The 26,287-nt window shown below is 35.4% G+C and overlaps 5 protein-coding genes across 10 annotated transcripts; 4 read left to right on the forward strand and 1 right to left on the reverse strand.

The window, feature by feature from the left end:
* The first annotated feature begins 2,230 nt into the window (after positions 1-2,230).
* On the forward strand, positions 2,231-4,885 carry LOC108834938 (zinc finger BED domain-containing protein DAYSLEEPER). Its single transcript, XM_057008813.1, has 2 exons — positions 2,231-2,333; positions 2,674-4,885. Exon 2 carries the CDS (start codon positions 2,674-2,676, stop codon positions 4,633-4,635), a length of 1,962 nt encoding a protein of 653 aa, XP_056864793.1. The 5' UTR covers positions 2,231-2,333; the 3' UTR covers positions 4,636-4,885.
* Positions 4,886-5,496: 611 nt separating this feature from the next.
* Positions 5,497-7,788, forward strand: LOC108830003 (UDP-glucose 6-dehydrogenase 4). The gene is made up of 2 exons (XM_057007599.1): positions 5,497-5,652; positions 6,103-7,788. The coding sequence occupies exon 2, from the start codon at positions 6,113-6,115 to the stop codon at positions 7,553-7,555; it is 1,443 nt and encodes a 480-aa protein (XP_056863579.1). The 5' UTR covers positions 5,497-5,652; positions 6,103-6,112; the 3' UTR covers positions 7,556-7,788.
* Positions 7,789-7,940: 152 nt separating this feature from the next.
* Positions 7,941-9,600, reverse strand: LOC108834937 (phenolic glucoside malonyltransferase 1-like). The gene has a single exon (XM_018608250.2). The coding sequence runs from the start codon at positions 9,445-9,447 to the stop codon at positions 8,092-8,094; it is 1,356 nt and encodes a 451-aa protein (XP_018463752.2). The 5' UTR covers positions 9,448-9,600; the 3' UTR covers positions 7,941-8,091.
* Positions 9,601-19,623: 10,023 nt separating this feature from the next.
* On the forward strand, positions 19,624-21,528 carry LOC108854028 (uncharacterized). Of its 6 annotated transcripts, none has more exons than XR_001949818.2 (5): positions 19,624-20,429; positions 20,533-20,670; positions 20,750-20,857; positions 20,933-21,036; positions 21,114-21,528. XR_001949818.2 is itself a non-coding variant. In XM_057008503.1 (2 exons), the coding sequence occupies exons 1-2, from the start codon at positions 20,114-20,116 to the stop codon at positions 20,535-20,537; spliced, it is 321 nt and encodes a 106-aa protein (XP_056864483.1). In that variant the 5' UTR covers positions 19,624-20,113; the 3' UTR covers positions 20,538-20,923. The 6 variants fall into 6 exon arrangements, 1 of the variants encoding a protein (XP_056864483.1); XR_001949819.2 differs by having other exon boundaries at positions 20,777-20,857; XR_008944946.1 differs by lacking the exon at positions 20,750-20,857.
* Positions 21,529-24,202: 2,674 nt separating this feature from the next.
* On the forward strand, positions 24,203-26,144 carry LOC108829994 (histidine-containing phosphotransfer protein 3). Its single transcript, XM_018603608.2, has 6 exons — positions 24,203-24,782; positions 25,174-25,304; positions 25,403-25,474; positions 25,567-25,638; positions 25,712-25,784; positions 25,885-26,144. Exons 1-6 carry the CDS (start codon positions 24,717-24,719, stop codon positions 25,936-25,938), a joined length of 468 nt encoding a protein of 155 aa, XP_018459110.2. The 5' UTR covers positions 24,203-24,716; the 3' UTR covers positions 25,939-26,144.
* The last annotated feature ends 143 nt before the right edge of the window (positions 26,145-26,287 follow it).

Consider the following 26,287-nt stretch of genomic DNA (forward strand, 5'->3'; position numbering starts at 1 on the left):
TGCGGGCTAAAGTCTAGTTGCCTTTAAAAAAGAGTAATTATTAGGTTCACTCTCTAGGGTGAACCTCTAGGTTTACCCACCAATAGGATTTCACCATTTTATATTCAATATTTTTGAAAAGAGAAATAAAATATTGTCAAGTTATATTATGTTTTTTAAAAAAAATTAAAAGATAAAAACTCAAGAATTAAAATAAAAATAACAGTAGTTGCAAAAAAAATATTTTAAAAAAAAACTTTTAATACCATCATCAAAATGCTAAACCCTAAACCTTAAATCATAAACCATAAACCATTAGGTAAACCTTAAACCCTTGGATAAATTCTAAATCATTGATTTTTTAGATAATTTTAGTACCATCAGCAAAACACTAAACTCTAAATACTATACCCTACACTCATGGGTAAATCTTAAATCCTTGGATAAATCATAAATCCTATGATTTAAGATTTATCCAAGGGTTTAGGGTATATCATTTAAGATTTATGGTTTAATGTTTTGTCGATGACATTAAAATTATTTTATAAAGTTTTTTTTTTGTTTCCAACTAATATTATTTTTTATTTATTCTTATCTTTTAATTTTTTAAAAGAGTAATTTTTAAAAATTAAAAGATAAAAATAAATAAAAATAATACTAGTTGCAAACCAAAAACTTTTAAAAAATAATTTTAATATCGTCAACAAAACACTAAACACTAAATACTAAACCCAAAACATACACCAATAAAATTATCGTTAATCAAAAAAATAACAAATTATTGATTAAGCATAAACTATTTACATTAGAAGCAGGAACTATTTACCAGAATAATTAGTTAACTTTTACCAAAAATACAAATTATTGATAAAGCAGAAAATATTTACATTAGAAAATAATCACGAAGGATATAACTTGGCATTTGAAAAATTTGATGATTGACTCCTTTCATTGATGCATATAAATTTTTTTCTTCACCCGTTCATTATTCTCCTTTTAAGCTATACTTTTCAAAAATATAAATACAATATTCAAGAAAGTGTTAGGTGTTAAACGACGGACGGTGGTTCAACATTTCGAATGTCTAAAACAATTAAGGGGTCGTTGAGATTATTAATTTAAGCGGTTTAAACAATTGAAAATTATAGTATATTAAATATATAAAATGTTAATATTAAATATTATTATCTTTTAATGATAAAATCCATATTATTTTATTTTCATAAGAATCTATAATATATTTTATATTTAATATTATAATTTTTTGATTAATAACTTATATATTATTTATCATTAAATATAAATTATTTAGGTGTTCTACAAGATAATCGTCACGATTTTATGAGGTTTAAGGCGTCGCCAAAAGCGGTTTTAGAACATCTCCAACCCCACTCAAAAACTCACTCCAAATTCCATTTGCAGTAAAATCATCTCCAACCTCATTCCAAAACTCACTTCAAAATAGAGTAATAGACATGATTACTCCAAATAGGGAGCAAACCAATTCATCACTCCAAAATGGAGTTGAACTTTTTTATTTACAAAATGGTCTTTCACATTTAAATATTTTTGTTTTTAATAAAATATTATTATAAATAAGTGTAATAATGTTATTTTACTATATATTATAAATTTTACTATTAATATTTATTAATTATATAAACAGCCATCTAATGAAATATTTTATGTAACAAAATATATAATATAAAACAAAAAAGATTTGTAGTGAATAATTATAATAATTCTAATGAATAATTAAGTTAATGTATTATTGTGTTTAAACAATGTAATATAATTTTTAGTGTATTAAATATTTCCTTTTTAAACTTTGTTGAGTAATTTTAATTATATAATAAAAAATAATTGTGGTTAATATTGTATTTAATAGAAATGTTACAAAGTGAAAATTGACTTTTTTGCAAATAGTATAAATGAAAGATGATATTACTAATTTTAAAATAAATATAAACATAAAATATTAAAAGTATTTAATTTTGGAGTAGAAAATAGAATAATACATTAGAGTAAAACCTTATTCCATTTTGGAGATGTTTCGTGAATACTGCAGAAACACAACACATCGTTAATAACCAAATCTAGACCGTTAACCGAAGTGCCAAACCGGTGAGATAGTTACCTCGTAATCGTTGTTAAGTTATGAATGGGCTGTTATCGAAAAAGCCCAATAACTAACCCAAAAGCTCTGTTAAAAGAACTTTTTCTCGACCTATTAATTGTTATTGACCTAACAAATTATCTCTTTACCTCTTGTGCTTTTCTTCCAGACCAAAGCCTCTCGGGTTTCTCAAGCCCAAACAGATCTGGACATAGCGTTTTCTTCCTCGAGCTCGAAGGTAATGTTTCCGACCTTTGATTTTAATTTCGACTTAAAATTGTTTGTTCTTCGCGCAATTATTTCGAAACAGATCTGCAAAACTAATTCGAACCCGTCAACAAATATATCTACTCATGGAGGTTTTCGAAAATCGTTTTAATTATAAATCGATAAAGGCCGACTCGGATCTGTAATAAATCTGGGCTCTAGTTCATCATGTCTAATCGATTTCAAAAAGTTCCAGATCTGTTCTTCCCAGATCTACGCTATCAGTTTAAAATACCGAATCTACCCTCCCCCAATAATATTGATTAAAACGCTGCGTTTTGTGTCTCTTTTTTGTTTTTCTGTAGCCAAAGATGGAGACAGCAATGGAGGTATACAATGACGTTGAGATGAGTTCACCACCGATCAAGCGACGCAAGAAGAAGTCAAAGGTGTGGGAGCACTTCACCATCGGTGTTACAGAGCCAGGTTGCAGAAGGGCTTTCTGCAAGGGCTGTAACCAGAGCTTTGCTTACAGCAGTGGCACCAAAGTGGCTGGGACTAGCCACCTCAAGCGTCACATCGACAAAGGGACATGTCCTGCTCTTCTTCATCACCACACCCACCATGACAACAACGACAACAACGACAACAACAGCAGCCAACAGATGATGACGACTCCCAAGAGCGACCACACTCCGAGGAGGCGTTACCGAACACAGAACACTTACGTCCCGTTTGATCAGGACAAGTGTCGCCACGAGGTTGCTAAGATGATCATCAAGCATGACTACCCTCTTCACATGGTCGAGCATCCAGGGTTCGTCTCCTTCGTGCAGGCGCTTCACCCTCAGTTCGACAATCTGAGCTTCAACAACGTGCAAGGGGACTGCGTGGCGACTTACCTCTCCGAGAAGCAGAACGTTATCAAGTCTCTGGAAGGGATCCCTGGACGCTTGTGTCTCACGCTGGACATGTGGACGTCCAAGCTGACTCTTGGCTACGTGTTTATCACGGGTCACTTCATTGATAATGACTGGAAGATACAGAAGAAGCTTCTCAATGTTTTGATGGAGCCTTATCCAGAATCCGAAGAAGCGCTGAGTCTCGCTGTTGCTAACTGTGTTTCAGAGTGGGGTCTTGAGGGGAAGCTGTTCTCTGTTGCCTTCAACTATCCCGCGAGTAAGACCGCAGTTGAGAATATCAGATCTCTGCTCTGTGTCAGGAACCCTGGGGTTCTGGATGGTCAGTTGGTGATAGGGAACTGTGTGGCCAGAACGTTCAGTGCCCTTGCTAAAGATGTTCTTGATAAAGGCAAAGACGTGATCAAGAAGATACGGGACAGTGTGAAGCACGTGAAGACCTCAGAGTCTCACGAGGAGAGGTTTGTTGAGCTCAAGGAGCAGCTTCAAGTTCCTAGCGACAAGGTGCTCTGTCTTGATGATAAGACGCAGTGGAACACAACTTATAACATGCTTGTGGCTGCTTCGGAGTTGAAGGAAGTGTTCTCTTGTTTAGACACTGCTGATCCTGACTTCAAGCAGCCTCCTTCAGCAGAAGATTGGAGGCACGTGGAGAGTCTTTGCACGTTCCTGAAGCCTCTTTACGAAGCAGCCTCCACTCTTCAGTCTACCGGAAACCCTTCTGCGGTTACCTTCTTCCATGAAGTGTGGAAGACACAGTCTGATCTCTCTCGTGCCATAGCGGGAGAGGATCCTTATGTAGCTGGTATAGCTAAAACCATGAAGGAGAAGGTTGACAAGTACTGGAGGGAGTGTAGCTTGGTTCTGGCGATGGCGGTTGTGATGGATCCTCGGTTCAAGATGAAGCTAGTTGAGTTCAGCTTCTCCAAGATATTCGGAGAAGACGCTGGGAAGAACATCAAGACCGTGGACGATGGGATCCACGAGCTCTTCAACGAGTACATGGCACTCCCTGCGCCTCTAAAGCCAGCATCCGAAGCAGACGGGCTGTCTGATTTCGACAACTACATACTGGAGACAACAGGGCAGAACCTCAAGTCAGAGCTGGACCAGTACCTTGACGAAACGCTGCTTCCTCGTGTTCAGGAGTTTGATGTTCTCGACTGGTGGAAACAGAACAAGCTCAAGTACCCGACACTGTGCAAGATGGCTAGAGACATCCTCTCCATCCCGGTCTCAGCTGCAGCCTTCGACTACGTGTTTGACATGGAACCGAGGGAGATGGATGAGTACAAGACGTCGCTGAGGCCTGAGACTGTGGAGGCTCTGATTTGCGCCAGGGAATGGCTTCTTGAGAGTGAAGCAGCATCTTCTCAGCAAATGTCGAGTGCTATTGTCAACGCTGAAGCCTAGGGGTGAGAGACTTTGGTTTGTGTATCTATAATCCGTGTTGTTTTCTACTACTTAAAAGCATTTGGACGTTGCTTTGTTTATCTCTAATCCTTGCTGTTTCCTACTACTACTTAAAGCATTGGGACTTTGCTTCGTTTTATCTCTAATCCTTGTTGTATTATTATTCTACTACTTAGTTGTGTGGTTACTGGTTAGTCTTAATCCCACCCTGTGATTTGCAATTAGTAATTTTCATTTGAAGTTGCTTCTTCTTTGATCGTGCTTCTTTAAGATTTATTAGTTAAATTATTCCTCCAATTCTTTAAAATGTCTACTGCAATTTGGACGGGCATGCGTCGAACCAAATGTTAAGCCTGTTTGCGCATGTTTCCTTTGCTGCTGCACTTATGATGATGAACCCTAATTGGTTAAAGAAACAAGTTTTAGAAAATATTTGTTGGTCAGACGTGGAGTTTTTGCAGAGGTTAATGCATCCTGAATAGTAGCAAAACGAACATGTAGTGCAGCAGCACACAGTAAACGCTAGTACCTTGCTCTTTGTAGATGTGCTTGAAGCGTTACTTATTGGTTTTTGAGAAACCAGAAGCTGAAGGAAGATACATATGCGTGACCAGCAAGGCTTAAGAAGAGGATGTGGTTGCGACGCTGAAGAAGAAGAGTCTTCATCCAAAGAGCTAAGCGAACATCACCACACAACACTTCTCTAGTGAACACCGTTCAATCATAATAAATTTTTTTTTTGGTCAACGTTTTCAGCAGATTTTTCATAAACAATTTTTTTTTTCCTAACAGCAAATCAGGGGCACTTTCGTCATTTCCGAGGATACTTCCAACGTACTCTCCGTTCACCCTTGCGTGTGATTAAATGGTTGCTCCACCATAAGTTAGCATGTCAAAAGGGGTAAAATCGGAAATGTGTCTCCTATAAATATCACCCCTCTTCTTCTCCTCCTTCGTTGAAACTTCATTCTCCTCTTACACCAAAGAGAACATCTTCTTCTCTGCTAATCTCCCAAGGTAACGCCGATCTATCTTTTTTCACCTATTCCGTCCAATCTCTAAGCTCAATTTCTCATTGTTTCTCGCGAATCCGTAGTTGATTCTTAGCTTACCTCTCTAACTCTGATTTGCCGATTGATAATCTCTCAGATCTTAGAGATCGGATCTGTATGTATTTGAAACTCTAATGAATGTATAGATCCTTTGTTAATCAAGCTAGATTGTGTCTAGATCCGTGTGATTCTCGATTGATTTTTTGTTTCAGATCGAATCGTGAGTGATCTCTTTCTTCCATATTAACTCCAGATCTGATCCGTTTCTGGCTTTGATTTTGAATCACGAATGTGGATCTCTGTTGCTACTATTCGATCTATTGCAAACTGTATAAATGTTGTTGTGAAGTTTTGATTCGATCTATCGAAATTGGTATGAATGTTGTTATGAAGTTTTGATTTCGATTATTTGCAGAAAAAAAAGGATGGTGAAGATCTGTTGTATCGGAGCTGGATACGTTGGTGGTCCAACGATGGCAGTGATTGCACTCAAATGTCCACACGTTGAAGTAGCAGTCGTTGACATCTCTGTCCCACGTATCAACGCATGGAACAGTGACCAGCTTCCCATCTACGAGCCTGGCCTTGAAGACATCGTCAAGCAGTGCAGAGGCAAGAACCTCTTCTTCAGCACCGACGTTGAGAAGCACGTCAGAGAAGCTGACATCGTGTTCGTCTCCGTCAACACGCCCACGAAGACCACTGGTCTTGGAGCTGGCAAAGCCGCGGATCTCACTTACTGGGAGAGTGCTGCTCGTATGATTGCTGATGTGTCGGTTTCCGACAAGATTGTTGTTGAGAAATCGACTGTGCCGGTGAAAACAGCTGAAGCCATTGAGAAGATCTTGATGCATAACAGCAAAGGGATCAAGTTCCAGATCCTTTCGAACCCTGAGTTTCTCGCGGAAGGGACTGCGATCGCTGATCTTTTCAACCCTGACCGTGTTCTCATCGGAGGGCGGGAGACGCCTGAAGGTTTCAAAGCTGTGCAGACGCTCAAGGAAGTGTATGCAAACTGGGTTCCTGAAGGCCAGATCATCACGACCAACCTCTGGTCCGCCGAGCTTTCCAAGCTAGCTGCAAACGCTTTCTTGGCTCAGAGGATCTCATCAGTCAACGCCATGTCGGCTCTGTGTGAATCCACCGGCGCTGATGTCACTCAAGTGGCTTACGCCGTTGGTACTGATTCAAGAATCGGTCCCAAGTTCTTGAACGCTAGTGTTGGATTCGGAGGCTCTTGTTTCCAGAAGGACATTCTGAATCTGGTCTACATCTGTCAGTGCAACGGACTTCCAGAAGTTGCTGAGTACTGGAAACAAGTGATCAAGATCAACGATTACCAGAAGAACCGGTTCGTGAATAGAATCGTCTCCTCTATGTTCAACACCGTCTCCAACAAGAAGGTTGCCATCCTCGGATTCGCGTTCAAGAAAGACACGGGTGACACGAGGGAGACACCGGCCATTGACGTGTGCAAAGGTTTGTTGGGAGACAAAGCGCAGATCAGCATCTATGATCCTCAAGTTACTGAAGAGCAGATTCAGAGAGACCTTTCGATGAAAAAGTTCGACTGGGACCATCCACTACACTTGCAGCCGATGAGCCCCACCACGGTGAAACAAGTGAGCGTGAAATGGGACGCGTATGAAGCTACTAAAGACGCGCATGCGGTCTGCGTTTTGACTGAGTGGGATGAGTTCAAGTCTTTGGACTACCAGAAGATCTTTGACAACATGCAGAAACCAGCTTTTATCTTCGATGGAAGAAACGTTCTGAATGTGGACAAGTTGAGAGAGATTGGTTTCATCGTTTACTCCATTGGTAAGCCGCTTGATGCATGGGTTAAGGACATGCCTTCTTTTGTCTGAATGAGAAGAAGGTAATAATAATATGATAATAATCTGGCTGATTCTTTGTTTCTTACTCTTTTATTGTTTGTTGTTTGTTTCGTTTTATAGTTTGTTTTCTCGTTAATTTGTGTGCTTCAAATTTTGTCAAAGAGACGACTTTGTACTCGATATGGTTACATCGTTTTTGTTATTTCGTTGGAAAACAATAATGTTTACTTTCTTTAAAATCAAAAATCATAATAGTACAAATTCTTGCTCCTTCCATTTCATAAAAAAGTTGTCACTGTAATATTTTTTACATAATTTAATACATTGGTTTTCTTTCTAATTCACTAATGTTATTTAATTTCATCTATGGATCTCTTTCTCAGTCTTTTAATATGCATAAATTTATAGATCAAAATTTCCTCCAATAAGCTGAAACCCTTAGAATTGATCACAACTGTTATTACTGAAACACGAACTCAGTTTCAGTTTAGCTGTTAGAGAATTATTATTCAATTCCTTTCTGAAAAGGAAAATAATTGTAAACAAAAATTAAAAGGAAAATTGATTTAGCTTTTTAATCCCTCATGAAGCAAATCAATCAATTTCTCCATTTCGTGTTTCTTGAGAGAGAAGCCAATTTCCGCACCACCAGTCCCATCTCTACCTTCCGCCATAGACACCCCTTCCCCTTGATCGATAGACACAATCGCAACCCTCACCGGTTTACCCCACCCGAAATCTAACCCGTAAACTCCAAATCGGGTCGACCCGGAAGCAGAAACAAGCTGCGCTCCTGGTTTAAGACTAGAATACGCTGCATAAATCTCCGGAATCTTAAACGCCACCGTTTCATCCAACTCCTCAACCGAATCGCTAACCATTCTCGCCGCATTTAAGAACCCTTCCTCACCCATAAACGTCTCCGCCGTTAACTTCATATTAAACGACGGCGTAAGGCAGTTCCCGAAATAATTCGACGGGATCGGCGGATCGAGAAGGCTTCGACAGTCCACCGAGAACACGTACCCGACTGGTCTCTTCGGATCTCCGCCCCGAGCTCTTATCAAACACGTCAGCGCGTACGAGAACGTAACCACAAACGTCGACAATCGAAGCTCTTTAGGTGACGATTCTCTCTTGAGTCGCTCTCGAAGCGTCTGGATATCTTCACGAGTGAGATCGAGAGTGAATCGGACGATGTCGGGACTAATCTCCTGCGACGGAAGAATCTTTAAGCTCTTCACGTTGCCGAGTCTAGACTTCCAGTGACTCATAACCTCCGTTTCGATATCGTTCGGATCTTTAATGACCGTGCGATCGTATATCGGGATTAGATCCTGCGGTGAGGAAGGGTTTACCGTTTGGTCCTGTTGGAGTTTGCATGTGTGGGCCCATGATTTGAGAAACATTGTTGCCGTTTTTCCATCTAAAACGCCGTGGTGTGCAGCTACGCCGACGCAAAATCCTTGGTCGGGGAAAAGCGTGACTTGAAACGACACAGCAGAGGCTGATTCGTCGGAGGTTTGTAACTTGGGGACCAATGGGTACAACTCGGTTGTGGGGAACGGTTTGTTTCCGGTTAAGAGTGAGAAATCGGCTTTTGACTCGGCTATGGTGAACGAAACGGCGTCGTTTGAGGAGTAGACAAGGTTAGGTGTTTTGTCGAGTGAGTCCCAGACGAGTTTTCCAGCGAGTGGGAGGTAGTGAGAGAGGGATGAGGAAAGTGAGGACTTGAGATTGGGGACGATGACTGAGTCGAAGAAAGTGCGAGTTGCGTCCGTGAGTCGGTAGAAGATGACTCGTTCGACGGGGTGGAATTTGTACCAGATTAAGTCAAAGAAAGTGAGCGGGAGAGTGAGTGACTCGGAGGAGTCAGAAGGGGTAACTTGTGACACGTCGATGACGTTAAGCGAAGAAACCATTTCTTTTGTAATCCTGTGGTGACAGATAGCTGATGATGAGAGAATGTGCGTAAGGATTGTAGAGAAATTCGATTTTTCTGTAAACGAGAAAATTAATTAAAATAACAAAAAAAAAAATGTTCCACCGACTCAATTTCTCACCAACCCAAATTTGACTCTATTGCATAAAATGATAAAAACGTTAAGTAAAAGACTTCATTCTCCTTCGGTTATGTGATCCATTTCACATAGGACAATTCTATTAAATAGACCATTTTTATATTTCTGTTATAAAAATAGCACGGAGAAAAAGAAGTGACTAAAATATTTCATTTAAAAGAGACAAAAGATTTATATATCCTAACCTAAATATATAGTATAAATAAATAAATAAAAATTATTAAAGAAAATAAAGATATAAAAAAATAAAAAAAGAATTATAGTTTCGAATTATATGTTTTCAAATTCGATTTTATTTATAAAAATGGAATTTTTTTTTCAAATTTTATTTTTAAAATTTATTTTGAAACTATTTTTATTTTCAAATTTTACTATTTATTTTTAATTTATACAATTTACCTAAATCTAAAATTTCACCCTTTAACTCTAAAAAACTTTAAAGTTTAGATTACCTAACCCAAATAATATAAATGTAAATTTATCTATTTAATAAAATATTTTGGTCGCTTTAATTTTTGAAAACTATATTTATGACAAAAAAATTAGGGTTATCCAAAGCAATTTTCTCTCATTTCACATAACAATATTATAATATAATATACTAGGAACTGTCTCGGACTACGCCCGGATATTATTCTATAGCTTTAGAATTTATAACTTAATATTTGTATGTGTAAATGTACATTACAACCTATCATAAATTACAAAATAATAGAAAAATCTAAATTTATTTTATGTATTCATTGTTTTTTAAATGAATTCAAAATGGTTAAAACTCACAACTTGTTGTCTTTTTTATATTGGAAATTGTATATAGTATGATCAGGAAAATGGACTGACGGTTATTTATCTTTAGTAATGTTCAAAAATCTATTTTATTTCTATTTTAATAATGTTCAGAAATCTATTTTATTAATTTTTTTCTGTCACTGTCTATTTATTAATTTATACGCAAAAAATCATATTAAATTTCTAATGTAAAACAATTGTTACATAATACTTAACTACGCAGACACGTTGATTACATTGTTACCTAGCTCCAAGACAACTAATCCATTTCAGCTAGATATATGTTGTGATGTCCTCTGTATGTTCAATACATGTGCTTCGCCCTAAAGTATGAATCAAATATATAAACTAATTGCAAAATAAAAATGATTTATATATTAGATAAGTGATTAAAATTATTAATAATAAGAATCATCCCAAATATATAAAATATTTTAAAATAAAATATAATTCATATATATTAGTTGTTATCCAAAAATATGTTTTAATAGAAAAAATTAAAATTTAAAAACAAATAAAAGATATTAATCAAGTAATATTATTAATTTTATATAATTATATTTTATTGATATCTAAGATTTATTATTTTTAATGAATATAGTGTATAAATATATTTCCAAAAATACAATATGCTAAAAAAATTCAAATGAAAACATAAATAATAATTTATTATAGTATAGTATTATAAAAACCGACAATAATTAATAAAAATGTTAAAATTATTATGTTAAAAATTAATGAACAATGGTTTAACATCACTTATATATTAATTGAGAAACATTACAACATTATTTTGTAATTACGTGTCAGCATGAGAATGAAATTCAGAATTTTTTAAAAGATAGGTTGGTCCATCTTAATTTATATTATATTTTTTATTAAACTAACTATCAAATCGATAAATAGTATACTAAAGAATGTTTTCGCACTTTCATCAAACAAAAGCTACATAATTACCTAATAAGATTAACATATATATGACGATTAATAATTATGAATGATAAATATTTGATAACAATTTTTGTATCTTAGCTCTTTTTGTTTAATTTTATATTATTAAAATATATTAAAAATAACATTAACCATATAAAAATTATACTTTTCTTATATGTTATATTTTGATTTTTTAAACAACCATAAATTATTAGAAATTTTAAAATCCCACTTTGAAAATTTTGTGATCAGTGTCTTAATTTGTTTTGTTATAACAAGATACAAATAATCATAAAAAATTGTATTAATATTGATTTTTATTTAATAAATATTCATATATATATATATATATATATATATATATATATATATATTCAGCTAACGACATAAGACAAGAAAATATGCTGCATCAATTTAGTCGCATAATTGAAACCCTTCAAAACTATGTGGAAGACTAATGTCAAAGCAATTCGATTTTGAAAACAATACTAAGCTGTTGGTTCTAAAACAACTAAAATAGTTCTCAATGATGTTAAATTAAAGTATTAAAAAAATTGTAAAACATGTTTTTTTTAGTAAAAATTCACTTGATGACTACATTACGATTTTTATAAGTATAAACATAGTGATAAAAATTTATGCTCAAATTGATCAGACTCACCATAAATTCAAAATAGATTTCGGTCCACTATTACAATTACAAATGCTCAGACCAACATATAAATAGTTATATAAAGAAAACACAATTATATGCATATTAAAAAATTCAAACACATATACATGTTTAATTTTTCAATACTATAGTTTTAATTTTTATTATATAACTTCACCATGCGCAAAGCGCATGTCTTATCCTAGTTGGTAAGTATTAGAGTAACTGAGGTAGATAAAAACGGAAAAATTGAGAAGAAAAAAAAGTGAAAACTAGAGTTAAATAGAATAAAAATAAATTTTGATTGGTAATAGATTAGAATAAATGAGAATAAAAATAATAAATGAAAATAATAAAAATCTAATATTTATTAACTTATAAACAATACAACAAAATGTATATTACATTAAATTATAATATATAAACTATTTTAAGCATATTACAGTGCATATATAAATAAAAGCTATGTTTACAATAAATAAATAGATATTAAAATTATAGTAGATTTAGTGACAAAGTCGAGGTCTTCGTTGATTTGCGGTCCATGTTTGTTCAACAATCTAATCACGAACTATTTGTGTATACATCTCAGCTTATGATTCTTAGTCGTCTATGAAATATTATTTTCATCATGCTCATTATTCTCAATATTTTGCGTTGTTTCACCATCATTCTCGATATCAATGTTGTCAAAATCACAATCTCTAAAATTACGCTGACGAATAAAATTACGCAAGTCCGTTTTCTTCCAAATTACAAATGTTCATTCGATAACAGAACGTAGCAATATCATATCTAGAAAATTCATTAAGAACCCTCTTTCTTTTCCAAATTACAAATGTCCATTCGATACCAGAACGTAACAATGTATGACACTTATTATATATTTCTTTGCTGGTTATAAGTGGTTCACTATTATTAAATTCTTGGAAATGATATTTTTTGCTCTCTTTAAATTCTTTTAAATATGGAGCCAAATATTAGTGCCTATTAACATATCCAGAATCAATATACTTAATTTCCAGCTTTTTTCAGAGAGAGAGAGAGAGAGAGAGAGAGAGAGAGAGAGAGAGAGAGAGAGAGAGAGAGAGAGAGAGAGAGAGAGAGAGAGAGAGAGAGAGAGAGAGAGAGAGAGAGAGAGAGAGAGAGAGAGAGAGAGAGAGAGAGAGAGAGAGAGAGAGAGAGAGGAAAGAGAAATTAGATCTAGTTTTTGGGTCCGGACGGCCGGCGCGTGAGCGACCGTGCCGGAGCCGGAGCCCGTCGTATGCAGTCAAGATGCTTTTTGTTTGCTTCTCCTTCGCCTGCTCCCCCTTACTGCCTTGTCCGAGCTCTGGTCAAGATCCCATCCTTCGTCGCTAACTCGAGGAGCGAACCGACATAGATGGTGGCTTTGTGGTTGGAGTGAAGACGCGTTTGTGGAGAGTTGGGCGGGGTGAAGTAGTCCGTCAGAGATGGGTTCGTTTCCGGGAGGCGGAGGCTTATACAGCTCCGTCGCCGCCGGCTAAAGTCGCCGGGAAGTGGAGGCTTTTTTAGATCCGTTTTCGCCGGTTCTTGTTTTCCGGGGGGTGAAGGCTTGCATAGTCTTACGTCGCCGGCTCTAGGTGTTTTTTATTTTCTATCGCGGGGTTTGATTTTTTCCCGATGTTAGATCGGGTTTCTTTTGATCGGTTCGTGGTGCGGTGGTTCGTGGCTCTGCTTTATTGAAGGAGATCTCGAAGAAATCGAGGAAGACCTCCGAAGTGAAAGCAAAGAGTTGAAGAGAAGAGAGGGTTTCGGCGGAGGCTTGGCGGTGTTACGAGCTCCGTCGTAACGAGAGGTTTGATGGTGTCGAGCCGGCGGCGTCTAGCAGATGTATCGGTCGGTCAAGTTGAGGCGGACAAGGACGCGTGTCGTCCATAGAGGATTAACCTAAATGTGGTGGGCCTCCTTGACGTGTGGGCCTGTAAGACGGCGTCCGGTCTATACCGGTTTGGGGCGTAGGCCTGTTTAGATTGTCTGTTTGTATTTGGGCCGTAGGTTTATGGTCCGAGAGCTTTGGTATGGGCTTTGACTATGTAATTCATGGGCTTGGCCCTTTTCTATTAATATTAAAATTCGAAGGAAAAAAAAACATATCCAGAATCAACAAGATAGTATTAATTACTTTTCTCGAGGTATAAGAAACATTGGATCGTCTTGTATTGCGGTCGACGACACTTGTATTCCAACATATCAATATGTGAAAAGCATGTAATAATCACATGTGGCCAAAACATTAATGCTAGCAACTCCTTTTCTATTTGTATATCGAAGACCTTCTCGACCTGATGAGACCACACATGCGTTCTATAAAGAGCACCAACAAATCCATAGAAATAAGTTTATATTTTGCATCCCTCTGAAAATGGCTAGAGATATATGTAAATTCTTGGGAAGTTCGTGACTGTACATGATTTACAGCCATTTACTCCACTGCTTGAACATCATGTAACATCATGAAATCTCTCATCAATCTGAACCTAAAATTGGCTCTTCTCGTATGAGCATATAGTGTTAATGATAAACTACGAACACCTAAAAATGAAATTTTAGTCATGTATAGAGAATGACGATTTAAGGAAGACTTATATGGAAGTCGTCTATAGGCATGGGCGTTCGGGTACCCGTTGGCATTCGGGTCGGGTATTTCGGGTTTTCGGATTTTCGGGTTTAGACTTTTAGGTCCCATAGTAATTTTTTTTTATTACGGGTCGGATTCGGATAATATTTTTTCGGGTTTGGTTATAATTTGTATTGCATCCTAAAACCCGTAAAGTAACCATATACCATTCGGTTTCGGGTTTTTCGGTTCGGTTCGGGTTATACCAAAGTAAATACATAATAAAAAAAAATTCGTAGAAAACATTATAGATTAACTGAATTCAAATGCATCTGAAACACAATAATCTGAAAATAGAAACATTCCATAACAAAAAACATTCAAAACACATCAACTGCGAAACATCCAAAACACTTCAACTCCGAAATAGCAAGAAAATAACAACAACAAAGTTTAAAAAAAAACAGAGACAAATAGCATATGATAATCTTGAGAACACAACCACTTGATAAGCTTTTGTTCCTGCCAAACAGAATAACAACAACATTAGAACAAACAATTATAAACAGAAGAAGCAATGTCTTCAATCAGAAAACTCAAACATAGAAAGAACAGACATTACCTTATGACAGAAGAAGCAATGTCTTCAATCAGAACAGACATCACCCATGAATTCAATCAGCAAATTCTATTGCAAATACAAAAACAAGCAGATCATTATAAACTAACAAACGCATATAAGAATCAAAATAATGTGAACAAGCAGATTGAAAACATACCTCTTTCAAGTTTCTCAAGCTCTTCAATATCCTCAAGAATCTGTGCATTACTGAGCACTCTTGAATCACAACGAATGTCCTCTTTGAGCCATTGCTCAGTACACATCAGAACCTCAATCATGTAGTGAGTAAGGCAGCTCCTAGATGGCTCAATTAACCTCCCACTTGTACTGAAGGCACTCTCAGAAGCTACAGAAGACACTTGCAGAGCCAAAACATCTTTTGCAATCAGAGACAGAACCGGAAACTTGGTAGAGTTTCTCTTCCAGAAGGATAGAACATCGTATTCCACACCAAGCATCAAATCTGGATTCTCAACAGCTTCTTTCAAGTAGATGTCGAGCTCATCACGTTTGTCTCTCACGCCTATCTCGCTTAGCTTCTCCTTAAACCTTCTGTCGATCCTCTTGTAACCAAAACCATCTTCAACCAAGTCCAAAGTAACATTGGACTGTACTTGTTGGCTACATTGAGAGGCTTGGGTGCTGGATTTCTTGAATTCATCATGTTTCCCTCTTTGACTCTTCCCATATCGCTCACCATACTCCTTGAACAAGCTGCGCAGAACACTTATCACAGAGTCATACATCTCCTTGCCTTCCAAGCTTCCCTCCCAATAAAGCTCATCAAAGCACATGCTTGCAAGATCCATCTTCTTCGTTGGATCAAAGACTGTCGCCACAATTAACATCTTGTTGATGTTTTTAATCTCATCCCAGTACTTGTCGAACTTCTTATACATCTCCACAGCCTTCGTCTTCATTTCATGATCTCTGCTATGACTCAAATCCAGCAGGTTGGCGGCAATGGTTACAATCTCCCCGTAACACTTGAAAGCATTGAGAGAGGTGGAAGCTGATACAACGACAGTGGAGTTGTAGAAGATGATAAGGAACCGGCTTAGTCTTTCTACTGCTTTCCAATCAAGCATCTGCGGAGGACCTGTTCTCTTTTTCCCTTTCTCCACTTCCAAGAAGTAATCGTTGTACAGCTTGTCCTCTTGCTCCATCTTATCAAAAGCAACTTGAAACTTCATGGCTGTGCTCAACATTAGGTATGTGGAGTTCCACCTAGTCGTGACATCCAATGGCAAGCTTCCTCTAGTAATTTTACCAGCTTCTACTTTCTGCTCGAACGAGGACAGCCTATTAGTTGAAGCTCTGACATAGACCACAGCATTACGGACAGCCTCAACACTCTCACTAGCATCAGCCATTCCATCCTTTACGATCAGGTTGATGATGTGTGCACTGCATCTCATATGCATGAACTCTCCGTCTAAGACCAACGCATCTTCAGACTGTAAAGAAAACTGACTCTGAAATCTTCTTAAAGCAGAAGAATTAGCCGTTGCATTGTCCACGGTTACACAGAAGACCTTGGAGATTCCCCACTCAGCTAAGCAATCCAAAAGAACCTGAGATATTGTCTGACCCTTGTGATCAATCACGTGTTTGAACCCAAGGATAAGCTTCCTCAATCGCCAGAATTCATCAATAAAATGGGCAGTGACAACCATGTAACTAGCACCTGCAATCAAGCCAAACAGAAAGATAAAACACATAAGGATCAAGCCAAACAGAAAGAAAAAAACACATAAGAATCAAACGAAACAGAAAGATAAAACACAGAAGGATCAAGCCAAAAAACAAAGGATTCAAAACAGTAGATAAAACATAGAAACTCCTTACGTGTTACTTGAGCAGTCCAGATATCAGTAGTCACCGAAACTCTTTGCTTATTAACTTTAAACCATTTCTTCATAGCAGCCTTCCTCTCCACATACAGCTCTACAATATCTCTTGTTGATGTCCTCCTTGAAACAGGTTTGTCCAGATCCATCTACACACATAACATACAAAGTTAGATACCAATTTAAACTAAAGAATTAAACAATGTCTAAGTTATAAAACATAAGAGAATCTGACCTTTTTACAGAAGTGTCTCCACGCAGCACTTTCTATGAAACTCAACGGTAACTGTCCTATCACCATCATCTCATTTGTAGCTTCTCTGAAAGTGGTTTCACTGACCTTTGCAGACTTCAGTGTTCCTTCTTCATTGATATTGGTTTGAGTCGAACTTTGGCCCTCTGTGAATGACCTGAAGTTTCTGCAGATACTGATATGCTTCAGCAAGTTTGAGGTTCCCGACCTTGTTGCGCAACAAAACGTCTTCTTGCAGTAATGACACATACATCTATCACGACTCTCCTTTGTTCTTGTGAAATGGTTCCAAATTTTCGACCTTGTAGGAAGAACCCGAGGAGACTTCTTCGCTTTGTGTGTTTCTTCACTGCCTCCAGATGATACTTTACGCTTGCCTTTGCTATCCGGAGTCATCAACTCTTGTACTTCATCACCTTCTACGTCTTTGTCATTCTCACGATCATCACGATCATCACGGTTTGGAGTTGCGGATGAATCCATCTGTAAAAAAAAGAGAGTCAGAATCATTCATGATCCAAAGAGATTAATAAATCGAAAACACCTAACATAAACCCCCAACATTCAATAGATTATAAATACTCAAATAGAACTCAGATTTTCTTAAGAAATAAAATCAGATTTCATCTAATAAAACTCAAAGTTTCAAACCCCAATGGCCCAATTGAATAAAAAAATTAGGGATTCGAAATTGAAAGGTATTTTTTACCTGAGACTGATTAAGCGAAAACGAAGAAAATGGAGAGTGAATGAGTTCTTGAAACATGAGAGGCTCCTTAGGTTTTATAGCAGATACGATTCGGGATTTCGAAGGGTTGAAGAAGATCAATAGACTCTTAACTCTTCACTCTTGTCTCTTGCTTAATGCTTTTTCTTCGTCTCTATATCGAAACTCAGCAAGTATTGAAGCACAAAGTCTCGAGAAAGGAGAGAGTCTCTCACGCCTGTTTTTTTTAATGTATAAGTCGTACACGTGTTACTTAATGTATACATATATGTAATATGTTGTATAGGTTCGGGTTACTTCGGGGTACTCATCGGTTATCGGTTTAAACCGAACCGATCCCGAAACCCAATGTATCGCTTAGCTAAACCGATCGGGTATTTCAATGGATCCATAACCGACCCGATCTCTCCACTTCGGTTCGGGTTCGGGTCCGGGTTCGGGTTTTGGACATTATGCCCAGGCCTAGTCGTCTAGTTATAATTAAATATTAAAGTTTTATTTTTCAATTGAAAAAGTAACCTGAGACGATTTTCAGTGACAATGAGAAAACTTTCACCGAGAGTTCGGAAGACTTACATGGATGTCAAGAAGCGCACATAAGAATTTCGTGTAAGTCTTCCAGAGAAAGTAAATTTTTTGACACAATCCGGTCAATTGCAAAACTAACATGTTTATCCTAGACGACTTACGAAAAGTATTTTCTGGTATTTTCTAGATTTTTTTGTTAATAATGAAAAGTTGGAAGACTTTTAAAGAAGTCGTTTTTAAAAACACACACATAAAGTCAATTGCAAAAATAACTTATGTATTGACCAGAAGATTTCGCATAAGTCTTCTACGACAAGAAGACTTACACGAAAGTCTTTTGACGAACAGATTTGGAAAAAAAAAATTAATTTCATACTTTCAACCAATAAGATAACTTGATTAGCTTCTCCTACAGAACTTCACCCCGAAACATATTCACTTGTTAATGACCAAGAATCATGAATTTGAACCTTACAAAGTTTAGAATCAAAATTTTGGATTTTGGATGAATATAGAGAGAAAGTGAAAGAAGTGTAGTTTTTGAGCATAAAAATAAGATAGGAAAATTGAAAATCTATTTTTAAATGCATTAAAATCTTCAAATAGGTTGTACATGGTGGTTGGTGTATTGATAACAATGACAATATTGTAAATATTTGTTGAAGCTGATAGAGTAAAATACTCATTTTCAAAAAAAAATAATGATATTTCGTGAAAAATCCGAATTTTAGGATTAATGGCAAATGAAAATTTCAAAAAAAAATTATGAATTAGTTTTGTATTTGACTTTGAGTTTTGAACCAAATTTGAAAAAGTCTTTATTATATATATATATAATATATATATATATATATATATATATATATATTAATCATATTAGATAATTTTGTAACTTTTATTTAAAAATAAAAAATACTAATTGTACACCATTAATTAATTCTATGGTTAGTTTAATAAAAATATAATATATATTTAGATAAACCAACATATATCTCTAGGGACTTTGAGAAACATTCTAGTGATAACACATGTTATAACTAAATTGTTGTAATATTTCTCAAATAATATATAACGGATTTATAATTGATTATGTAAGAATCAATACTATACTAAAAGCTAAATAAACTTCATAGATAGAGTGTCCACGTCACTCTTTTAATTCCAACCAATGGGAGCTCAGCATACATCCACGTCACAACTTATCTGCCTCTGATGGGCTTGAACCGAACTCGGTCTCTGGGCTTCGAAACCGTGGTGTGGCTGCCAGCCCGTAAGCCCAAAGTAATGCTCACATCACTTTCCTTGCGTAAACCCTAAGGGCCGAATGGGATTGTCGAGACCGCTCCTGTTCATCTTCCTCTTCCTTCTGTTTGCGATGCAGACTTCCGTGTAATCAATTTTCCCCCACGTCTTCGCACTCTTCAATCCCCCATTAACCCCATTAATGGGGTCCGTTGGCTTCCTCTTCGGGTCTTCTATAAAACCTGCACTTCACGACAATGGATTTACATCCAAACTTCATTTTCCTCTCTCCAATCTCAATCGCTCCTTTTCCTCTCTCCAATCTCAATCGCGATGAAGATTACCGGTTCAAGCGACCCTGTGAACTCGAAATGCGAAGCGGCGGCCCTCTCTGCTCCGGTCAAAACCGGTGACCAATCCGGCGTCGTCCCCTCGGTGAAGCAAGCGATCTCGGCGGTTGTCTCCGCCGGTCCGGTAAACCCAGCCGTCAACTCCGGTGGCGGTTCCGGCGATGTGAATTCGGTGAAGCCAAACAAAGGTGCGCCGGTCTCTTCCAGTCCAGGCAAACAGGTCGTGAAGACCGGAGCTTCTTCGGGTGTAAGAATCGGCGTGAGGCACAAAACATCTGTCTCCGTCGGTGATAAGACTGGTATGTAGAGACAACAGTGTTGACTTTGTCAATTCCAAATAATGTTCTATTCAGACTTTATTGAGTGAACCTGACAAATCTTTTGTTTTGTAATTTGTCTCAGGTTGAGTTCTAACCAAGAGATTTCTAAGCGGGTTAATGCAGATGATGTTACAAAGGCTGAGACAATTACAATTGGGCAAATATTTTACAACATCAAGCATGAATATGCTTTAGATAACTCTGTAAAATCCATGTCTATGTAAGTCACTAGCTTTTAAACTATTGCAGGAAGCTTCTTTTGAGTACATAGTCACAATTTGTTATGTTGGGCGTGACAGTGCATGGTATTATATTGCCTGCAACAGTTGTCAAAGTAAGGCCACCAAAGGCCCTTTTCTGTTGATGTGCGCCAAGTGTGGCAACGCTAACCTTGCTGGTGTAGCAAAGTCTGAACTCTAACCTCGCAACTTTATGTTTAATTTTTCTAGAGATTTATTTGTGTTTTTTTTTTTAATTTTCAGATAGCTACGATAGTAGTGACCAGGCTGTTTTCTTCCTACTTGGTGAACCAGGACCTGAGTTGACTGAGAAGAATGCTGCGGAATTGTTTGACCACTACTTTGAGGTAACCCATCAACTTAAAACCCTGTGGCCTCTCCCAGGTCACTAAAACTCACTTTTTTCTTCCTTGAATTTTTTTAGGCTAATTTGGTGCTGGCCATGAGATGTCTCGCCCCCCCCCCCCACCCCCCACCCAAGCTTTTGATCGACACTTGGACAAACAGACCTCAACTCAACAGGCAAGATAACTGTTACTAAGATTGTCTCACCAGAAGTTCTATCACCTGTACCAACTCCAACTGAAATCCCACTTGATGAAGATGATGAAGTTGATGTGCCTTCTGCAAATGTCGTTGCTGGCTCTGGATCTATTGATGATTAGGAAAATGAAAGTACAAGTAACAGGGATGATTCACAGAAGGCTGACCGTCCTAAACATGGAAACTAGAGGTTAAACAACTCATTCCATACGATGCAGGGTCATGGTCTTTTTATTTCCTTTGCAGCCACAATTAAGCTTTTTTAATTATAAACTTCCGATCTTGCTTTGATTTAATATTTGCAGCTTTGTTTTAATATTTGCAAACAGTATGCTTATTTATTTAGTCTTCGATTCCATTAAAATACATAAAGAATTTTCAGAAGAAACACTTATTATTTAACTTGGGACTGTGGTAGCTCAAATGAGTGTAGTACTGAGACTGTGAGAGACATACGTATTGATTGCTATTAGGTACCTCTTATACGTCGATAAGTAATACACTCCATCAAAACAGTTTTTCAAAAATCAGCTACGATCACATTTAAATTCAGGAACAACTCCGAACAAAAAAGTAACCAAAGCTAAGTAATGAAACTTTTTTCCAGATATCGATTTAATTAGAAGAATATATATTGGCATATTCTCAACGACAAAGGGAAGTAAAACTTTACCAAACGAATAAACATTTTCTTTAATAATAATAGAAAAAAGTTTTCTGACTACACGATGTTTACACTAATGTGGTAGAAACTATCTGATGTATTAGAATGTGTCAATAACTACACAAAGTTTATATTAATACATATCATATTTACGAAGTTTATGTTAATACGGTGGTAACATCACAGTCGGATTTAATTATTTTAACTATAAGTTAATAGGTCAATCCGTAATTTATTAAACTTAATATATTTACTGACTTTTTTTCAAAAAACTGATTTAGTAAGATTAATAAACCTAATTGATTTTATTAATGAACTTAATAAACTTAATACTTAATTGAATTTAATAAATTAGTTAAAATTAATAATTTACTAAACTTAACAAATTTAATAAATTTATAAATCTTACTAAATTATTAAAATTAGTACATATATTAATAAAATTATAATAATTATTAAACTTATTACATCTATTAATAAAACTAATAAACTTAATAAAATTAATAATTTATAAAACTTAAAAATAATAATCTTAATAATCTTAATAAAATAATTTACTAAAGTTAATAAAATTATTACTTATTAAATTTAATAAAATTAATAAAATTAAGAATTTATGAAACTTAATAAATTAATTAAACTTCATAAATTTATTAAACTTAACTTAATAAACTTAATAAATTATTAAAATATATAAATTTATTGGTTTTATTAATTTTATTAATTTTTAAGTTTAATAAGTGTAATAAGTTTAATAAGTTTATTAAATTTATAAATTTTAGAAAATTATTTAGTTTAATAAATTTATTAAATTCAATAAATTATTAATTTTACTAAGTTTATTAATAAAATCAACTAGATTTATTAATCTTAATAAATCAGCTTTTTAAAAAAACCATTAAACTTATTAAGTTTAATAAATTACAGATTGATCCTATTAACTTAGATTTAAATCAATTAAACTCGATCATGATGTTGCCACCATATAATAATTTACTTTGCATATTTGACATGTATTAACATAAATTTGGTGTAGTTATTAATAATTTTCATACATCGGATGGTTTTTACCACATTAGTGTAAACTTTGTGTAGGTAGGAAACTTTTTTCCGAAAAAATTCTCTTCAACAAATAAGAAGACCATCACCAATAAACCACAACTAAGAAAAGCATCTCATCATCTTCCCGTCAATCTATGCAGTATGAAGCCAATCTTACTATTTTCCTAAGCAAATAAGACAATATATATTTCAAAACAATAGGAGTAGATAAAACTACACACAATATTCAAACAACATAAATCAATGCATCTACCTCCTCTTATACTGCATTTTACACTTCTAATACTTTTAAGACGTATATATTTCTATAATATTTTTCGTTCACACAACAAAATTAGAACTAACATATTAAACACAATTTTTCGCGCGTAGCGCGGACAAAAGATCTAGTTGTAATTAAAAAATCATTATATAATTAGCTGACAGAAACAACGATTAAATAATTAAGGAAAACATTAATACATTCTTAAATGTGGTCATGGTTTTAATTTTAAATCCAAAAATAAAAGTGAGGGTATTTAATTCACTAATTAACATATTTGTTTCCCAACTATTGTTTTTTGACAAGATGGGACACCTTCTTTTTAAAGCATTTTTATATAAAATATGATTAACAAATAGTGTGTATTTAATAAATTAAGTTTAATTTGATTAATCTAAGATAGTAATAGCATTAATAATACTTCGGAGTATTTTCGATTTGTGTGACCTTGCGCAGGCCATGCTAATTGACATAATTTTTTGTTCAGCATTGGAAAACCTGAGCTATAATTTTGCGTAATTAACTTATGTATTATTTTGTACGAACGGTACAAAACTGATTGCAAATACATAGAAAATCACTTATATACTAAAAAAAAAATACATAGAAAATTAAATTATCATTTTCCCCTTTCTAAAGTAATCTTTTTTTCTGTGCAACTACTAAAGTAATCATTTATATACTAAATTACAAATCACTTGACCAATAATATATTGCTATGTAATTTACTAAATAAAAAACAAATGAAAAACGAAAATAAATAGAGAAATTAGAATCAAATTATTTTTGTATCGGTCAAGGGACTTTTTTTTTTTTTAACTAATATCATTTCCGTTTCTTGTACGCACAGTAGAGGTAGAATACTAGTTATTCAATTTTTTTTCCTTTTTGTCAAGATGGGAACCCTTCTTTTTAAAGCTAGTTATTCAATAATTGGTCAGAGAACTAGTTAGGTGTGAAAGTAGAAAACTAAAACAATTTAAATATTTTTTATACCAAACGAGTTCATCCATTTTCACATATCACTCTCTGGATTTCGGTCCAAAGAATCAAACCGATGTTCTGGAGGGAGTGCTGTCGACAGAGTAATGATGCCTTAGATGAAGATAAGTCCTTTGTGTTTCTGTAGAGAATCTTCCAGCGTGAGAGATTCTTGATGTCTGTGGGTTTTGGAAAAAGAAAACGCATAGAATGAAATGAATGTATCAAATCATGAATGAGATTCCGTTTTTCATGGCCGAAATCAATCTATCTCACTTTCTCAAAGTTGTCTTTCTTTTTTTTCTTTTTTACAACTAATTTTGTATTCTTTATGGACTGAATATTTCTTTATTATTTTTGTCCAATACAATAATGATCTGTAAGAATCTCCTTTTATTGGGATTAGCGTTTCAAGTCCAAAAATTCAGAGAAAACTTCTCATTTTGTTTTCCTCCTATATCAAACTTCAAATCTCTTTCTTCTCTCTGCTTCATCGTCACAAGTAACCAACCATCATGGACACACTCGTCGCTCAGCTGCAGAGACAGTTTCGTGACTACACCATCTCTCTCTATCACCAGGTTTGTTCTTCGCTTAAACTTAGAGATAAAGTTAGTAAATTTTAGCATCTGGCTACGAAAATGAATTCAAAGGTGGATCCTTTTTGTTAGAGATGATCCTCTAAAGTTGTAAGGGTTCTTGATAAAGCTTGGATTTGGAAAATTGAGGGTTAAAGAGTTAGTTTTAAGTGTCCTGTGAAATGGGTTATTGTTTATTTTTCTAAAGGTGGCTCCTTTTTTATCCTCCATTATAGTAGTTAGGGTTCTTGGATTTGGAAATTGAGGATTTAAGAATTGGTTTTAATAAGTGTGTGAAATGAGTTATCGTCTCTTTTTCCTCCTTTATAGATTTTAGCTTGAATTTGGAAATTAAGGCTTTGATTTATGAGATTAGTTGTTTTGGTATGTGAAGGGGTTTCTGGATGATCAGTTCACTGAATTGAAAAAGCTGCAAGATGAATGTAGCCCTGATTTTGTGGCAGAGGTTGTTTCTCTCTTCTTTGAAGACTGTGAGAAGCTTATCGGTAACATGGCTAGAGCTCTGTAAGTGTTTTTTTTCTTCTTTTTGACCTTTGTTCCACGTCTAGTATTATCAAAAAGACATGTTTTGGTTTAATATTTGTTTTTGTAACATACTTCAGAGATCAGACAGGAAACGTAGATTTCAATCTGGTAGGTTCTAGTGTTCATCAACTCAAAGGTAGTAGCTCAAGGTAATGTTTACTCAGATCTGTAATAATCTCAGTCCTTTGTCTCTAACCTCCTACTTAGTCTTATTGAAGAGGTGGTTCTTGTTTCTGTGTAGTGTTGGTGCCAAGAGGGTCAAAGGTCTTTGTATTACCTTCAAGGAGTGTTGTGACTCTCAGAACTTTGAAGGGTAAAAAGCTCTTTTTCTGATATGTTCATTTTTTAATTGTTGAGACTAACTTGTGGAACAATCTCTGCTGCAGGTGTGTGAGATGTTTGCAGCAGGTGGATATTGAGTACAAGTCATTGAAGGCAAAGCTTCAAGATTTGTTCAATGTAAGTGACAGAAGGTTATGATAAACTGTGAAAAAAGAACATAGTTTTTTAATTTTCGGATTCATCAGTGATTCTTGTATTGTTTTTTTTTTTTTTGCAGCTTGAGCAGCAGATCGTCCAAGCTGGTGGTAGAATCCCTCAGGTTGATATATAAACTACTTGTGGACGAACAGATCGATGATAATGATGATGATGATGATGATTGGCATCCTCAGGATTTTATTGTTTAGTTAAAACTTTTTACAAATGTGTGGGAAAAGACTGGTGATTGTTGTTGTTAGATCAGTACCGTGTAACTTTATCAATCGCTTTGGTTTGATGAACCTTGATCCTAATATATAATCTGAACCTTGATCCTAATATATGATTTTGTATCTCATAAAATCATATGAAGAAGAAGTGTATATGTACAAAGTGCTTGAAACATACACAAGTCTACAAAATTAAATCGTATTAAACGGCGCCGTATCTTTTGGCCTTGACGAAAGAAGTTAAATAGCAGT

This window comes from Raphanus sativus, chromosome 4 (assembly GCF_000801105.2).
Source record: "Raphanus sativus cultivar WK10039 chromosome 4, ASM80110v3, whole genome shotgun sequence".
NCBI lineage: Eukaryota > Viridiplantae > Streptophyta > Magnoliopsida > Brassicales > Brassicaceae > Raphanus > Raphanus sativus.

Excerpts from the sequence above, each read along its gene's own strand:
- LOC108834937 (XM_018608250.2), bottom strand. The coding sequence starts at position 9,447 with ATGGTTTCTTCGCTTAACGTCATCGACGTGTCACAAGTTACCCCTTCT.
- LOC108830003 (XM_057007599.1), top strand. The coding sequence starts at position 6,113 with ATGGTGAAGATCTGTTGTATCGGAGCTGGATACGTTGGTGGTCCAACG.
- LOC108829994 (XM_018603608.2), top strand. The coding sequence starts at position 24,717 with ATGGACACACTCGTCGCTCAGCTGCAGAGACAGTTTCGTGACTACACC. Across the intron at positions 25,305-25,402 it reads GGTAACATGGCTAGAGCTCT|AGATCAGACAGGAAACGTAG; the intron begins GTAAGTGTTTTT and ends AACATACTTCAG. Across the intron at positions 25,639-25,711 it reads GACTCTCAGAACTTTGAAGG|GTGTGTGAGATGTTTGCAGC; the intron begins GTAAAAAGCTCT and ends TCTCTGCTGCAG.
- LOC108854028 (XM_057008503.1), top strand. The coding sequence starts at position 20,114 with ATGAAGATTACCGGTTCAAGCGACCCTGTGAACTCGAAATGCGAAGCG.
- LOC108834938 (XM_057008813.1), top strand. The coding sequence starts at position 2,674 with ATGGAGACAGCAATGGAGGTATACAATGACGTTGAGATGAGTTCACCA.